The sequence below is a fragment of the Phoxinus phoxinus genome (assembly GCF_949152265.1).
Source record: "Phoxinus phoxinus genome assembly, chromosome: 4".
In the NCBI taxonomy this organism is placed as follows: domain Eukaryota; kingdom Metazoa; phylum Chordata; class Actinopteri; order Cypriniformes; family Leuciscidae; genus Phoxinus; species Phoxinus phoxinus.
In genome coordinates, this window is record NC_136879.1 from 42,466,755 (window position 1) to 42,486,093 (window position 19,339).

At 34.4% G+C, this 19,339-nt stretch overlaps 1 protein-coding gene across 1 annotated transcript in view; it reads left to right on the plus strand.

Moving 5' to 3' along the window:
- The window catches only part of clcn2b (chloride channel, voltage-sensitive 2b), a 92,093-nt gene that overhangs the window by 54,492 nt on the left and 18,262 nt on the right, over positions 1 to 19,339 (plus strand). Inside the window, 5 exon segments of the mRNA XM_079610241.1 lie at positions 185 to 340; positions 5,916 to 5,985; positions 8,198 to 8,308; positions 10,727 to 10,940; positions 18,679 to 18,812. Of these exon segments, the coding sequence (XP_079466367.1) occupies positions 185 to 340; positions 5,916 to 5,985; positions 8,198 to 8,308; positions 10,727 to 10,940; positions 18,679 to 18,812 (685 nt within the window).

The following is a 19,339-nucleotide window of genomic DNA, read 5'->3' on the forward strand; positions in this document are numbered from 1 at the left end:
TAGAATCAAATAGAATATAATTTCTTCAATATGTTTTTTACTTGTATACATCATTAGCAATTTTTTTTAATATAATAAAAAGATATAGTTTTAAGCATAAAACAAACTAATATTGTGAGGTTTATGCCTAAAATAATAATGTGAATATGAAGCTCCTGTTAATAACTTGTCATTTTCTTCATAGCTCACACAAAAGGACACCCTGGTTTCATTTTTTGACAATCGCACTTGGACAAAGCAAGGAATCACAGAAGACTTTAGTTATGACAGTCACTCGACCGCCTGGAAACATCCGCAGGCTAATGTCTTCGTGATCCTCGTCATCTTCATCGTTATGAAGGTAAATCATCACACACACACACACACACACACACACACACACACACACACACACACACACACACACCTAAACGCATGTTTTTTTATTCAGAATTGTTTGGTTTAAAGGCAATGTTTTTCATAAACACTTTTTGTAATACCGGTTGAAACACTCTTCACATCCTGATCTCTTTTTAAGTTATTCACGTTGATTATTGTTGTAATGTCGTGTTTTGAGACCTGAGGTAATTTAACGCTTCGCAGACTCTGCTCTGGCTGGGATTTGGAGGAGGCGTGGCTTCCTCTCCAGAGCATTTATCGACACTTGAATAATACATGAGCTCATTAACATATGACCGCCCACATTTACATAACAACCGCTGTTTAGTATTTAGCAGCTTCATCCGCCCTTGAAGAATGATAGTGTGAAGTACGTTAGCCAATCACAGCAGAGGTCATTTACATAGACCTTCTGTAGCTCCGCCCCTTTCCAGCGCTGCTGAGCTCGTTGTGTTCTGTCTTCCGGTTTGTGTTTCCACAGCATGAAGGTAAGATCTTGCGGATTAATGAATGAACCGCTCGTTTTAAAATCTTCCATTTATGACATCCGCCTCAAACATTACAACGCTCATGATAACTTTCGTTAACTCTACAATAAGAAAATGAACAGTTTTTCTGGCGGATAAGGTCTATAGAAGGGTTGTTTACACTCAGACGGATTTGAGCGAAAAGGAGATTTCATTATCCTCAAAAAACCAAACAAACGCTTTTTCATCCTCCCAGCTGTAGAAGTCACTGGCTGAGGAAAACGAGTGTGTGTGTGTGTGTGTGTGTGTGTGTGTGTGTGTGTGTGTGTGTGTGTGTGTGTGTGTGTGTGTGTGTGTGAAGACTTGCATCGCTCGCTCGCTCCCTGCGTGAGTGTGTCACCCTGGCAACCTCATCAGAAACCCAGTCGAAACCTGTCACTGCACAGGAAGTGATGTCGTCAGCGTTGCCATGGGGACGAGTGCCCTGTGTGTCCTTTAGCTGAACAGGAACCTTTGACTTAACCTGCGCGGTTTAATCTAGAACCACTTGGGTAACGTTTGCCCCCAGAAGAGAGATACATCTGACAAAACCTCTCTTTGGAAGTACTTATAAATCGCTTTTTTATCATTACATTTTTTTAATTTATTCTAAAATTCTAATTATGAAAATGTTTAAAGTTTTTTATGGATAGGTTTAAGCTTTGGGTTACACAGTTGTAATTAAAAAAAAATATGAATTTAAAAAACAAAATGTTCTCACTTATATAGTAAAGTGACAGTAAAGACATTTATAATGTTAATTTTCACATAAATGCTGTTCTTTTGAACTTTATATTCATCAAGGAATCCTGGAAAAATAGAATGGATAACAGTTTCCACAAAAATATTAAGTTTTCAACATTAATAATAATCATAAATGTGTCTTGAGCATCAGATCATCATATTACACTGATTTCTGAAGGATCATGTGACACTGAAGACTGGAGTAATGATGCTGAACATTCAGATTTGATCACAGGAATAAATTATACTTTACTATATAATCACATAGAAAACTGTTATTTTAAATTGTAATAATATTTTTACTGTATTGTGATGAAATAAACGCAGTTGATGAGTAAAGCTGCTTTGAAACGATGTGTATTGTGAAAAGCGCTATACAAATACAAGTAAATGTGAATTGATTTGAAAGAGACTTCGTTCAAAAAGAAAAAAACGTAGTATTTTTTAAAAATGCACATGCATGTAATGTGTGTGTGTGTGTGTGTGTAGCAATGCCGGCAGGTGGAGAGAAAGAGGAGAGCAGATTTCTGCGAGTCTGTCCACTTCTCAGAGCCAAGAGAACGAGAGAGCGTCTGAGAGGACGAGAAGAAAGAGAGAATATTATGCAATGATCTCTCTATCCACCCACAGCTTTCAAACACTCTCCAGCATATCACACACACACACACACACACACACACACACACACACACACACACACACACACACACACACACACACACACACACACACACACACACACACACACACACACACACTCCAGCATAACTCACATAACACTTATATAACATTCTCACTGAAGCCCACCTCAACCTCCACCAGGATCTGTTCTGTTCTCGCAGGAACCATCGAGTGTGTGTGTGTGTGTGTGTGTGTGTGTTTGTTCTTGTGCTTGCTTTAGTGCATGACTTTCTCTATTAATTAACTTCTGTTGTTCTGAATCAGCCAATTAGATTGCTTTGCTAATTACATACAGTTCATTTCAGGAGTCACCTCACATTCAGTACCAAGTGACGTGTGTGTGTGTGTGTGTTTTACCTATCTTTATCTGTGTGTGTGTGCGTGTGTGTTTTACCTTTCTTTATCTGTGCGTGTGTGTGTGTGTGTTTTACCTATCTTTATCTGTGTGTGTGCGTGTGTGTTTTACCTTTCTTTATCTGTGCGTGTGTGTGTGTGTGTTTTACCTTTCTTTATGTGTGTGTGTGTGTGTGTGTGTTTTACCTTTCTTTATATGTGTGTGTGTGTTTTACCTTTCTTTATATGTGTGCGCACGTGTGTGTGTTTTACCTTTCTTTATATATGTGTGTGTGTGTGTGTTTTACCTTTCTTTATATGTGTGTGTGTGCGGGCGTGTGTGTGTGTGTGTGTTTTAACTTTATATATGTGTGTGTTTTAACTTTCTTTATATATATGTGTGTGTGTGTGTGTGTGTGCGCGTGTGTGTGTGTTTTACCTTTCTTTATATATGTGTGTGTGCGTGTGTGTTTTACCTTTCTTTATCTGTGCGTGTGTGTGTGTGTGTGTGTTTTACCTTTCTTTATGTGTGTGTGTGTGTGTGTGTGTGTTTTACCTTTCTTTATATGTGTGTGTGTGTTTTACCTTTCTTTATATGTGTGCGCACGTGTGTGTGTTTTACCTTTCTTTATATATGTGTGTGTGTGTGTGTGTTTTACCTTTCTTTATATGTGTGTGTGTGCGGGCGTGTGTGTGTGTGTGTGTTTTAACTTTATATATGTGTGTGTTTTAACTTTCTTTATATATATATGTGTGCGTGTGTGTGTGTGTTTTAACTTTATATATGTGTGTGTTTTAACTTTCTTTATATATATGTGTGTGTGTGTGTGTGTGTGCGCGTGTGTGTGTGTTTTACCTTTCTTTATATATGTGTGTGTTTTAACTTTCTTTATATATATGTGTGTGTGTGTGTGTGTGTGTGTGTGTGCGTGTGTGTGTGTTTTACCTTTCTTTATATGTGTGTGTGCGTGTGTGTGTGTGTGTGTCTAATTAACAAATAATCTGAAACTCTATTTCCAGATTGCAGCAGAAGTTCAGACGTGTTATGCATGTTTGTGTGTTGGCATTTGCTTAATATAATTAATTTATAGTTCTCAAATAGAGCGTTATTAAAATGAAAGGTGACTTTGGATTTTCTTGTGTTGTTCGCTAATGAGATCACACACACAATGCACACTTTTATCGTTTTATTCTGTTTGCTTCTTTTGAGAAGAACTTCTGTCAAACTTCTGATTCAAGGCAATAAGCACTTCCTGAAACCGTCAATAAAACACTCTCGGGTTCAGTCTGTTCAGTCTGGCTAATGCTTGCGTCATCATGAAAGTTTGTCATTTGCACAAGTTTTTAGGTATTTTCAATTTAAACATTCAAGTGATTTTTAACCATTCAGATTCAATCGTAAGAAGACAGGAAAGAGAACTCAATTCAGCTGTACGAGACTCGGCTCTCTGAGAGTGTTTGCACACTTGAACCGAAAAATACACACAACAAAAGTATGTCAAAATGCCCACCTTGGCGAGTATTCATGTAAACTCAGTCAGTTATTTATTAACTGCACATAAACAAATAAATGCATGTGTGTATCAGTATATTGGATCCATGCATTCTCTCTTAAAGTGACAGTAGCCTAATATTCCTTCCGCCGTTTGTGCAATTATTGTTAATTAAACGACGAAAGGCAAAGAAAGAATCAGTCACTGATCTTAATTGAACAACTTTTGTAGCTTTAACAAGGATTAATCCATATTTAATTTATACACTCTAAAAAATGCTGGGTTGTTTCAACCCAATTTTGCGTCAAATATGGACCAACCCAAAAGTTGGATCAAAAATGTAATTTAAAAATTTAACCCAATGGCTGGGTTTGTCCATATTTGACCCGAAATTGGGTTAAAACAACCCAGCATTTTTTAGAGTGTACAGAATACTATGCAGTGTTATTTTGCGTTTGATTATTTAATTTCTGTACACTCTAAAAAATGCTGGGTTGTTTTAACCCAATTTCAGGTCAAATTTGGTCAAACCCAAATGTTGGGTTAAACATGTAATTATAAAATGTAACCCAACGGCTGAGTTTGTCCATATTTGACCCAAAGTTGGGTTAAAACAACCCAGTATTTTTTAGAGTGTATAGAATACTGTTAGACCGACTTATCTGAAAAATTAAAGCACTGTTTATTTCATTTGTATCTTTGTTCTGTTGTAATTATTTTAGCTGTTGCTTTTAGTTTATTTATTTGTTCTTATTTTATTACTGAAGACTCACTTGCCTTTAATAATGTTTGAACTTTACATTAGTTAGGCTAGTAGTCTTTGCTGTGGAATCGAAATTGGAGTCAATCGAGAATTGTGAAATTTCTGAAACATTGGTGGCTTATTTATTGGAATATCATGTTACATGGGTCAAAACAACAACAAAAATGTATTTATTTAAATGTTTTTTGGGGTTGAGAAAAATATCCTTAGCATTGAGCCCTGTGTTTGCTTGTTTTTTGTTAATTATACTTTATAATTTCAAAAAAATTATACTTTAGTTTTAATATTTTTTTTTCTTGTAATGTGCTTTTGAGTCGATTATGGATGAAATAGTCAGAAAGTACTGGACATGACATGACAAATGAGTTGTTTTCATGATTCTCTTTTATATTTACACATTTACATCTGACGTTTATTCAATCTTCTATTTTCGTCTGTTGAGGAAATCATAGTCTATGCATCAACTGTCATGCAGATGACCGATTTTAGACGTCAGATGTATAAGGAAGCGTTGATCTGTACGGATATTTGTGGATTTTGATGTGTTGTGACGCACACAGACGCATGTGTGAATATCACACCCCTCTGGTTTGTCATATTTCAGGCTATTGTGTGTGTGTGTGTGTGTGTGTGTGTGGAGAGACAGGCGAGACCCAAATTCTCACTTTGAATCTATAAAATAGATTTTTTTTCTCTGGGCTGTTTTCAGTTTTAATTTCATACAGGTGTGTCGCTGCTTTTGTTCTGTAATAACCAGCAATGTAATTTTGTCACACTACACTACACGTTGGAAAGAAAAGTAGCTTGTTAATGGAAAAAACTGAATTACTGTCATGCTACTGAAAAATGAATTCTACCAAGATAATAGCTTTACCACTTTTAGTTAGTTAATCCCTCAACACTGATGATATTATTAGCTCTCCTTGGTTGCATCAGCAGAAAAGTTATTGGATTTTTGTGAAATATTACAATTATTTGTTTTTGTTTAAATGAGTGTTACTGTTGTTTCCCGTGCAGTTCTGGATGTCTGCTTTAGCCACAACTCTTCCTGTGCCTTGTGGAGCCTTCATGCCTGTTTTTGTCATTGGTAAGTGTGTGTTTGTGTTTGTCCTTAAAATATCGCTTTTTAAGGCAAGATAGGTGAATATGGTCAACACTTCACTTCTAGATCTCACCGTAGTTGATTCATCACAGTGGATTAGGACAATTGTGTTAACTTACAAGTTTTCATGTTAGGTTTAGATTTGCAAACGAGGCAATATCGAATTAAATGTATATGATAAATAATTTGCATGTTTCATATGATTGTTTATATAATCGCACTAATTTGCATATTTTCCTAGAACATAAATCTTAACGTTGGATAAAGTCACATTCAAAACCCTTTTTTCATTTTGATGTCCTATTAGAGTTAAAGGTTTTCACTGAGGGGATTTTGGATTTCTACTTTTATCACACGGATAGATTTTTTTTTTTTTTTTTTTTACATATTTTAGGAGTAAAATGTTAAATGTATATCAGGCGAATAATATATGAACAAACCCCTCAGTAAAAACCTTCAGAATATAGATGGGAATAAAACTGTAAGTTTTGGTGTATATAACTGCTGCTGAAGTAGAGGACAAACTCCATAATTTGCATGTTTCATATAATTGTTTATATAATCGCACTAATTTGCATGTTTCCAGAACATAAATCTTAACGTTGGATAAAGTCACATTCAAAACCCTTTTTTTCATTTTGATGTCCTATTAGAGTTAAAGGTTTTCACTGAGGGGATTCTGGATTTCTACTTTTATCACTCCATAAATCAGAAAATACTGTAAACGGATAGTTTTTTAATTTTTTTTACCATGTTTTAGGAGTAAAATGTTAAATATATATCAGGCGAAGAATATATGAACACTAAAATAAAAAAATAAAAAAATAAAATAAACACTTAAATGTGTATTTGGTCTTTGACATGTTATGGAAACAAAATAGCAATGTCTCAAAATTGACAAGTGCATGAAAAATACTTGCCTTAAAATATTACAAGTTTCAAAATTTCATTTTGATGTCCTATTAGAGTTAAAGGTTTTCACTGAGGGGATTTTGGATTTCTACTTTTATCACACGGATAGATTTTTTTTTTTTTTTTTTTTACATATTTTAGGAGTAAAATGTTAAATGTATATCAGGCGAATAATATATGAACAAACCCCTCAGTAAAAACCTTCAGAATATAGATGGGAATAAAACTGTAAGTTTTGGTGTATATAACTGCTGCTGAAGTAGAGGACAAACTCCATAATTTGCATGTTTCATATAATTGTTTATATAATCGCACTAATTTGCATGTTTCCAGAACATAAATCTTAACGTTGGATAAAGTCACATTCAAAACCCTTTTTTTCATTTTGATGTCCTATTAGAGTTAAAGGTTTTCACTGAGGGGATTCTGGATTTCTACTTTTATCACTCCATAAATCAGAAAATACTGTAAACGGATAGTTTTTTAATTTTTTTTACCATGTTTTAGGAGTAAAATGTTAAATATATATCAGGCGAAGAATATATGAACACTAAAATAAAAAAATAAAAAAATAAAATAAACACTTAAATGTGTATTTGGTCTTTGACATGTTATGGAAACAAAATAGCAATGTCTCAAAATTGACAAGTGCATGAAAAATACTTGCCTTAAAATATTACAAGTTTCAAAATTTCATTTTGATGTCCTATTAGAGTTAAAGGTTTTCACTGAGGGGATTTTGGATTTCTACTTTTATCACTGCATAAATCAGAAAATACTGTAAACGGATTGTTTTTTTTTTTTGTTTTTTTTTAAACCATGTTTTAGGAATAAAATGTTAAATAAATATCAGGCGAAAAATATATGAACAAACCCCTCAGTAAAAACCTTCAGAATATAGATGGGAATAAAACTGTAAGTTTTGGTGTATATAACTGTTGCTGAAGTGGAGGACAAACTCACCGACTGTAAAGATATGTATTGTAATTTAAACCAACAGATGAAAAGTTCATCAAAGTTGTGTGATAAGACAAGAACGGGTATTGTTCAAAATTCATGTTTAACTTTGAAGAAAGGTTTTGATCCACTTCAAATGTTGACTACTGTAGATAAAGTGCAATATAATAAACACTTAAATGTGTATTTGGTCTTTGACACGTTATGGAAACAAAATAGCAATGTCTCAAAATTGACAAGTGCATGAAAAATACTTGCCTTAAAATATTACATTTTCAAAATATTGTATGTGATAGATATATATTGTGTGTGTGTGTGTGTGTGTCAGGTGCTGCATTTGGCCGTTTGGTGGGTGAAAGTATGGCCGCTTGGTTTCCAGAGGGAATTAACACAGATGGAATCATCTATCCCATAGTGCCTGGAGGATACGCTGTTGTGGGTGAGAAACGAGAAACACACACACACACACACACACGTTCATCACAGCTAATTACCTTTTATGTGTTGCCATAGTGATTTTAAGAGGCATTGATTTAGTTGTGTTGTGTTGGGTTTAGTGGATTGTTTGTTTTCATTGTTAGTAAGATGAAGTCTTTGATTAGTAGCCACTAGATTTAATTATGAAATAACAATAACCCCTCTTGAATAATTATTATTTTATTTATAGTTTTACAGACAATGTAGAGAAGGGTTTAGAGAAGTGTATGATTTTGACACAAAAAATTGCCACAAATAAATGGTTTTATTTATTAACATGAGTTAACATGAACTAACAATGACCAATACTTCTATTGCATTTATTAATTTTAGTTAATGTTATTCTCAACATTTACTAATACATTATTCAAATCAAAGGTTGTATTTGTTAACATTAGTTAAAACATTAGCTGACATGAACAAACAATGAACAATTATATTTTTACTAATTAACATTAACAAAGATGAATAAATACTGTAAACAATATATGGTCATGTTAGCTAAAGTTTTAACTAATGTTAATAAATGAGACCTTTTTGTAAAATGTAACCAATAAATTTAGGATAATTTTAACCTATTATTTATATACATTTAATGCACAATATAAGTAGCTTACTAGATTTACATTTCACTGCAAGTTGTATCATGTATATAACTGTACGTGACAAATAAAAATCTTGAATCTTGAAAAATAGCAATACTAAAAAATATTTTCCAGAAAAATTATTATAACTATCAATTTAATTCATATTTACAGTTTGTTTATACGTGTTTTGAATTCAGTATATTCCTGATCTTGTCAATTCATGAGTTTGAATAAGTTGAATTGATCCAACAGTTTGTGTTTATTTTGCATTGTTTGTTTTATTTTTGCCTTATTAATTTAAGGAGAACCATTAATGTATTTAATTTGTTTAGTTAAAACTCTCTCTCTTGTTGGCGTAGTGAAGTTTTGATTTTGGATACCTCTTTTTAGCACTCCATAAAGCCAGAAAAAAATATATATTTTCACCATGTTTTTAGGAACAAAATTTAAAAACTCAAATAAATGTTAAATAAACAAACCCCTTCAGACTGGGAGTAAAACTGTAAATGTTGGCGTATGTAAGTGCTGCTGAAGTGGAGGAAAAACTCACAGCCTTGATATACGTGACCCTGGACCACACAACCAGTCACATGGGTCAATTTGTTGAACTTGAGATTTCTGAACGCTGGATAAATAATCTCTCCATTGATGTGTGGTGTGTTAGGATAGGACAATATTTGGTCGAGACACAACTATTGAAAATCTGGAATCTGAGGAGCAAAAAAATCTAAACATTGAGAAAATCTCCTTTAAAGTTGTGCATTTATGTTCACGATTGTGCTGCATTCACTCACAAAAATACATGTTTTATATATTTACGGTAGGACATTTACTAAATATCTTCATGGAACATGATCTTAATATCCTCATGATTTTTGGCATAAAAGAAAAATGGATAATTTTGACCCATACAATGTATAGTTGGATATTGCCACAAATATATAGTGTTTTGTAATTGAAACAGGGTTTCCGCGGAGTCATAAAAAGTCATAAAATGTCTTAAATTTAATAATAAGAATTTTAGGTCATAAAAACGTCCGGATTTTCCGTACAAGGTCATAAATTACATTTAGCCACGTCTTAAATTCATATGTTCGTTCATTCATTGGTTCTACCATATGGAATATAATTACAGTATTTAATAATGTATTTAGGCTTCTGTTTTTCATACATTTCATGAAGATATCAAAGTCAACACAAACCTGTTTCAAGACTTGACCCCCATTAGCACATGCAGAAACTAAGAAATTAGTTTTCCAATAAAGATATTTATGTTGTTAAGTACCTAATATCAAATGTTTGAATGTTCTACCTCAGATTTGTGAATGTTCCCCTGTTTGGCAAGTATTGTCATGATATGTTCTGACAATAAAGAGTACCGGTAGGATAAAACAACAATTAACGCTCTACAACTTTCACTTAGGAGCAAAAATATGCCTTTAAACTTGAAAGAAATAAAGATTTGACATTTATCGTGATAATTATCTATATCGACTAATATAAAAGTTATTTTTCGTAATTTGTGTAATAGGTCATAAATTTAAATCATAATGGTCATAAAAAGGTCTTAAAAAGTCTTGAATTTGACTGACTAAACCCAGCAGAAACCCTGTGAAATCTACAGATGCAAATAGATAAAAGTGCAATAAAATAAACACTTAAAAGTGTGTTTTGGGTGTTTTCTTTTACATTAGCCTGAAAGACACATTATTGAAGCAAAAGAAACATTGGTTTTGTCTATAGTGGCTTTTGTTTAAAACTCTCTCTCTCTCTCTCTCTCTCTCTCTGTTTAGGAGCCGCGGCGTTATCCGGAGCGGTCACACACACCGTCTCCACAGCCGTGATCGTGTTTGAGTTGACGGGTCAGATAAGTCACATTCTGCCCATCATGATCGCTGTGATTCTCGCCAACGCCGTCGCTCAGAGTCTTCAGCCGTCCATCTACGACTCGATTATACGCATCAAGAAGCTGCCGTACCTGCCCGAGCTCGGCTGGGGTCACCACGAGTGAGTGTCTGTCTCTTACACAGGTTTTGCTGACATACAGTGTTTTTGTTTTCTTCCTCAACACAGTGTTTTGAAGGACTCAGTAACTACCACAGCGCACTGTAAACCGTAACGCTCACAATACTCAATTGGTTTGAGTTGGACAAACTTAAATTAAACTAATTAGTTCAGTCAAATGAACTTTTATGAGTATTTAGCACTTTCTTTTTCTTTCAAGTTCACAGAACTGATATATTTTAAGTAAACTGAAACGTTTCATTGTTTTGAGTTTTATGAAATTATTTCTTTTAATTTAGACGAACTTAAGTTTCACTGAAACGGCTGGGATGTCTATTTCCCAGCATGCTTTGCCGATGGCACTCGAAAGGGAGAGTCAATGCTAAAATTAAGTGTAATATAATGTGTTTTTTTTTGTGTAAGATTAATGTTAAGTGGGAGATTTAGTCGAGATTAATGTTTTGTTATGCTAATTTAGAAGAATTTCTGTTAATGTTGGTTTTAGGATAGTTACGATCATGGTGACGAGTGGAGCATGATCTTGATCTGAGAGCAAATAAAACCTTTATGTTATTGGACTCACACAGCAAGTGCGTCTGCATAACATATTATTGCTAATATGTTAGCAAATTAGTATGTTAGCAGATTAGCTTGTTAAAGCTAGCTAAGTTTATACTAATAAAAGTGTTCACATTGAGATTACATGAAAGTATTAGTGTACTCAAACATTTCAAGTTAAGAACAATTAAGATGTATAAGTTTAAAATAAAAATCTGCTTGTTCTGCTTACTTAAACTTTGAATTTCATAACTTAAAAAATTTGAGGCAATTGATTGCGTTAAATGTTTTGAGTTCTGTCAAGTTATTCTCGTAACTACGTTAACAACTTACATTTTTAAAAACGTACACTTTCAAAATGTATTTTTAAGTCTGGCTGTGTCAGGGTTATTATAGTTAAATAAAACTAAAACCGTAGCAAAACATTTTCGTTTCTTGAAACAAAATAAAATATGAAACTTAAACTTATTTTATTTTAGCAACATTTCTCATTTTCATTTCGTTTTAACTTGATGTGCTAAAAATTCACTAAAACTAAATCTGACATATTTATTAAAAACTATATTAACATTATAACAAAATTAATAAAACTGAGTAAAATTAAAACGGAAAATGCAAAAAATTGATTCAAAACATTTTATAATAGTATCTCAATGATGAAAAAAAAAAAACACTGGGCTGTCTGTAATTATATTGTAAGGAAAGTTGCTTTAAATACAGTTTTTATTTTTATCACCGCAGAATTTTTTTTTTCTTACTTAGTATCTTTGTCTTGTTTTCCAGTACAAATATCTAGAAATTCCAAAAATTACTAGAGAAGCAAAATAACTTAAGATAGTAAGTCTTGTTTTCTCATCAAAATTAAGTGAGTTTGTGTTTAAAACAATATCTGCCAATGGGATCAGAAAAATTTACTTAATTCAAATGAAAAACAAGTTGCTTTTTCTGACCCCAATTTAATAAAAAACTGTATCAAAATATAACTTTTTTTGTGTGTTTATCATAATATTGTGAATAAATACAATAAAATATATGCAATATTCCACCACTGTGTTAAAATTTAGAGTGTTTTCTGTAAAATGAGACCATTTTTATCCATTTACTCCAATGTATGTGGGTAGGAGGCTCTTTTAAATTCAGATATGCCGAATTCTCTAAAAAATTCAAAATATGCTGCAGAGTTGAACTGGTTAAGCAAAAAAAATAAAAAATTTGTTTTCGAAAGCATTTCTTAATATCTTAAGTCATTTGGTTCTCAAGTAAATGTATCTTGATTTAAAAACGTTTAGATATTTGTACTGGAAAACAACAATCATAAATCCAAATCTGCGTTTGTTTAAAACTCACAGGAAGTTCCTGAAGAAATGCTTTTTTAATGGAATTAAAAGATAAAATTATTATTGTTTCTTTTAACTACATTAACAAATTTACTTTAAATCTATCAATTTTTTTTAGTTGTTGTTCATTTTTTAAAGTGATTTGCATTTTTCTTTGGCATTAATGCACTATTTCCTTCCTTTAATTGAGTGGCACTCACAGTCCTCAAGACAGAGATGGTGTTTTCTCTTAATTCATGTAAATGGCCAATCTGTTTACAAACAGGGTCTAAAATTGCCTGCGATCGGTCAATGAGCGACGGCTCGTGGTACCATCACAGAGAGCTACAAAATCACTCTCCAGAACATTCTCATTCACGGTTCCATGCTGGTGGAATGATCTCCCTACCCTCGTCCGGAATGCAGAATCCCTGACTACATTCAAAAGACAACTGAAAACTCATCTCTTCCGTGAGCACTTGACATAAAAAAAAAAAAAAAAAAAAAAAAAAAAAAAAAAAAAAAAAAAAAAACTTTTATCCTCCCTTGTTTGGCTTATGCTACTCTGAGCAATGCCTGAACTTTGTATTTTGAGCACTTCTTGCGTTATTTTTGCCTCTTCACGATGACTCGCTTGCTGTAGTCCTCAGTTGTAAGTCGCTTTGGATAAAAGCGTCTGCTAAATGACTAAATGTAAATGTAAATGTAAATTACACCACACACACACACACACACACACACACACACACACACACACACACACACACACACACACACACACACACACACACACACACACACACACACACAGTCCCTTGCAACACATCAGACTAATGGCAAACTGTGCAATACACACATAAATCTTAGTTTCTAATAGGTTTTCAGATGTTCAGGATTTCAAAGTTTGAAATGGTAACACACACACACACACACACACACACACACACACAGGTATTTTGCTCTGAATGATTGTGTTTCTGCCCCGGTGTCAAACTCATCTACAGCATCTCAGAGACGAATTTATACCTGTCAAGAGAACAATTACATAACTGTGTGTGTGTGTGTATGTGTGTGTGAGTGTGCGTGTGTGAGAGAGAGAGAGAGAGAGAGAGAGAGAGAGAGGGAGAGAGAGAGACGGAAGCTAGGTTTTTGCTGAGTTGGAATCTGCAGAAAACTCACTTCTCAGCAGGACACACACACACACACACACACACACACACACACACACACTCATTGACATTCACTGCTCTGTATCTCTTCCTCTCTCTCTGTCACTTCAGCGTGTTTTATTGGCTCGTCAGGTTTACACACAATGCTGCCAGAATGTCAATCAATACAGAACTAAATAAGTCTGGTATGCCAACAAAAAACTATTCAGTTCAAGTTTGAAACGATACATAATGTTTCAACGCAACCTTACAGAAAATGCTTGATTCAGTGTTACAATCCACAAAGTACAAGTCATCAGACGACTGTATCAAGGTCATGTGTGTATGACACACACAGCTGTGATATAATGCGGTTCACATCAACATAATGAACGTGTTAGGCAGCAATTACAACTTGTGTATAAAGATAAATGTGGTGTTTATGCATATTAAATATATTTGTGCATTTTCTGAGGTAAATGTGAGTGGTGTTTGTGGTTCTCTGGATGGTCTCGCTCTCTAGATCGCACTTTTTCCAGAACAAAAATGTTTATTTTGTAGTAATTGATAAATATTTATATCCTATTAATAATAAAATAAAATAATTGTGTGATTATGTTTCCTACAAAAACGTTGGTAACAAACTGAGATATTTTTCATGACTAAAATTAAAATCATAATAAAAAATAAAAAAATTGTTGCATGAAATAAAACAAAATATAAAACAAATTAAACGTATTTTATTTTAGCTATAATTGCCAAAAGCAAAACATTTCTCATTTTATTTTAGTTAAACTTGATGTACTAAAATTGCTAAAACTGAAACAGAAATCAATTAACACTATATTTAGACATATAAAATAAAATAAAAATGAGAAAGCACAGCAAAATTACTAAAATTAAAATATATGTAAAAAAAAATTGTTGTATGAAATTAAAGAAACGTTAACTGAAATAAAATAAAATATAAAACAACTTAAACTTAAACAACGAAAACAAAACATTTCTCAATTTAATTTAGTTAAACTTGATGTAATAAAATAACTAAAACTGAAACCGAACTCAATTACAAATATAGCTGCAAGCAGCAATCACCGGGGCCAAGCGCAAGCAAGACGACAAGACATGCCAAAGTGGCTGGGAGTGTGAGACCCACTGCAGCAAGGAGCAATTAAAGACATTTGAAGATGAATTTTGGCAAAATGGTTGAAAAATCACATACAATAACTAAAAATATGATTATCACTTTCGACCAATAGGTGGCGCAGTTACGAAACTGATGTGATGTGGTCAGAGTGAAGTGACAATGACACTTACAAAGTTTGGTGTCAATATGTCAAGGCATTGCAGATATAAAGCCTGAATAGTCATTTTGGCATCATGCCTCAACTTTGCCACTGCGGTATACGAAAACGGTTTTGTCTATCGACACGAAATCCATAACTTTTACTCGGCACAGTCTGGAGATGACACGATCCGATTTTGGTGAAAATCGGACGTTCGGTCTAGGAGGAGTTCGAAAAAGTAGGTTTTAAAAGAAAATAAAGATGGCGGACAGGAACTTTGATTGACTATGGCAAAATTGGTATCTATGTTTTCAGCATAACCCAAGGAATCTATTGAGATCAGTGTCATTACTATAGGCAAATTTATTCAAAAGTTATTAGCATTTTTGGAAATTTCATTATAACTTTTGACCAAAAGGTGGCGCTGTCTCATAAATTTTTGAGTACTTTTAGGGCGTTGTACTGATGACCCATACTGAGTTTCGTAACGATACGTTCATGCGTTCATAAAATACAGCATTTTAGCACATAATTCAAAATGGCCGACAGCCAAAATGGCCGATATGGGAAAATTGAATATCAGTCAACTCAGCACGACGCCCTGAATCTAACGAGACCACTTTTGTGATTTTTGGACAAACCGTTCAGAAGTTATAAGCAAAAACATAAATTATTCATATCTCCGGACCAGTAGGTGGCGCTGCGCCGAAACGCAGCAAGTAACCTCAGGTCATGCTTGTGACGACATGTACCAAATTTGGTCTGAATCCGATAAAGCGTTGTGGAGATACGGCCTTACGTCTGTTTTTGCAAGCGCTACGTAAAATTTATTTGCGCGGTATTCGAGAACGGTAATTCGAATCAACTTGAATTCCATAACTTTTGGTCGTCATAGTCTGGAGATGATCTGGTTCATTTTTCGTGAAATTCGGAGCAACGGCCTAGGAGGAGTTCGAAAAAGTAGGTTTTTCGGAAAATTCAAAATGGCGGGAAAACTATTATGACGGAAAATGACGTCATAGGGTGCAGTCGAATCGTCGTGAGCTCAGGAATCAGAGGAAAAAAGAATGTTGTTTCTAGCCCTTGTGGTTCAAAAGTTATTAGCATAAACATGAGTGAAACTTTGGACAGCTGGTGGCGCTAGAGGGAATGAGTTGGAGACTCCAAATTTGCTATGGTGATAGTTCAGGCTGTCCTCTATCACTGTGCCAATTTGTATAAGTTTCCCGCAAACGGTTCTATAGGCTGCCATAGACGCCCAGTCGGAAGAAAAAGAAAAAAAAGAAAAAGAAGAAATATAGCTGCAAGCAGCAATCACCGGGGCCAAGCGCAAGCAAGACGACAAGACATGCCAAAGTGGCTGGGAGTGTGAGACCCACTGCAGCAAGGAGCAATTAAAGACATTTGAAGATGAATTTTGGCAAAATGGTTGAAAAATCACATACAATAACTAAAAATATGATTATCACTTTCGACCAATAGGTGGCGCAGTTACGAAACTGATGTGATGTGGTCAGAGTGAAGTGACAATGACACATACAAAGTTTGGTGTCAATATGTCAAGGCATTGCAGATATAAAGCCTGAATAGTCATTTTGGCATCATGCCTCAACTTTGCCACTGCGGTATACGAAAACGGTTTTGTCTATCGACACGAAATCCATAACTTTTACTCGGCACAGTCTGGAGATGACACGATCCGATTTTGGTGAAAATCGGATGTTCGGTCTAGGAGGAGTTCGAAAAAGTAGGTTTTAAAAGAAAATAAAGATGGCGGACAGGAACTTTGATTGACTATGGCAAAATTGGTATCTATGTTTTCAGCATAACCCAAGGAATCTATTGAGATCAGTGTCATTACTATAGGCAAATTTATTCAAAAGTTATTAGCATTTTTGGAAATTTCATTATAACTTTTGACCAAAAGGTGGCGCTGTCTCATAAATTTTTGAGTACTTTTAGGGCGTTGTACTGATGACCCATACTGAGTTTCGTAACGATACGTTCATGCGTTCATAAAATACAGCATTTTAGCACATAATTCAAAATGGCCGACAGCCAAAATGGCCGATATGGGAAAATTGGATATCAGTCGACTCAGCACGATGCCCTGAATCTAACGAGACCACTTTTGTGATTTTTGGACAAACCGTTCAGAAGTTATAAGCAAAAATATAAATTCTTCATATCTCCGGACCAGTAGGTGGCGCTGCGCCGAAACGCAGCATGTAGCCTCAGGTCATGCTTGTGATGACATGTACCAAATTTGGTCTGAATCCGATAAAGCGTTGTGGAGATACGGCCTTACGTCTGTTTTTGCAAGAGCTACGTAAAATTTATTTGCGCGGTATTCGAGAACGGTAATTCGAATCAACTTGAATTCCATAACTTTTTGTCGTCATGGTCTGGAGTTGATCTGGTTCAATTTTCGTGAAATTCGGAGCAACGGCCTAGGAGGAGTTCGAAAAAGTAGTTTTTTTGGAAAATTCAAAATGGCGGGAAAACTATTATGACGGAAAATGACGTCATAGGGTGCAATCGAATCGTCGTGAGCTCAGGAATCAGAGGAAAAAAGAATTTTGATTCTAGCCCTTACGGTTCAAAAGTTATCAGCATAGACATGAGTGAAACTTTGGACTGTTGGTGGCGCTAGAGGGACTGAATTGGAGACACCAAAATTGGTGTATTTAATGTTGGGACTGTCCTCTATCAGAATGTCAAATAAAATCAACTTTCCCGCAAGCGGTTCATAGGGCTGCCATAGACTTCAATGGCGGAAGAAGAAGAAGAAACGGAAGAATAATAATAATAAGAACGCCAACAAAAACAATAGGTGCCTCCGCACTTTCAGTGCTTGGCCCCTAATAAGAACGGGAACAGATACAATAGGTGCCCGCACCTTCAGTGCTTGGCCCCTAAATATATAGACATATACATTTTTTTGTTAAAATTAAATTAAAATGAGAAAACGTTTCTCATAAAACGTAATTTTCATAAAAAACGTAATTTTAAAATTAAATTTTTTTAGTAAAATTACTAAAATATAAATATATAATAAGAACTAATTCAACATGTTGATAAAACTAATAGGATCTCAAAGATATTAAAATCACACACACACAAGGTTGAATGCTTAAGTCTGGATGATATTATATGTGTAAACTGTGATGATAAAACGTGGTTAGTTTAAAATAATATGAATTATTATAATTGTTAGGTTGACGAGCTTGAAAGAAGCCGGTTCTTTTAATATTGTGGCTGTTCAGGTTTGTTCAGATCACTAACTCCAGTAGTGTGGCTTGAGGTAACAAACACACTAATGGTGAATCAGAGGAACATATGAAGCAGACTCTGTAAATGTGCTGGCTGTGACGGGGATTATGAATTCTGCTGCAGTGATTATTACATAACTGTGGGAAATCTCTGTCTGCAGGAAGTATAATATTCGTGTGGAGGACATCATGGTCAGAAATGTTCGCTATATCACACTGAACTGCACATACAGAGACCTTCACGACGTCCTCATGGCAGGACACCTCAAAACTCTGGCGCTGGTGGAGTCTGCAGGTAACAAAAAAACCAAACAAAAAAAATTATATATATAATTACATTTTAACAAAGTTAAACCAAATGTAGTTTTAGAGTTTTTTAGCATAAATAAATAGTAAAAACCTGATATAGTTTTACCATAAATCTTTCTCGCCATGAAGATGTTAAAAAAACACACACACACACACACACACACACACACACACACACACACACACACACACACACACACACACACACACACACACACACACACACACACACACACACACACACACACACACACTCTTGCTCACTCCATATAAAGCTCATTACTCCTATAGAGTTTAGATCGTAGTATCTTCACCTAAACATGATCGTTCTGTCATCATGTACTCCACCTCATGTCCTTCCAAACCTCAATTATTATTTTTATGTCCATATAATGAAAGTCAATGGGGTCCAGTGTTGTTTTTTTTTGTCTGTTTTTCTTGAGTTTTCAAGGCCTTCAAAGTCATTTTGAATTGAAGAGCTAAATATTATATTTATTTTTTAAAAACAGTAAT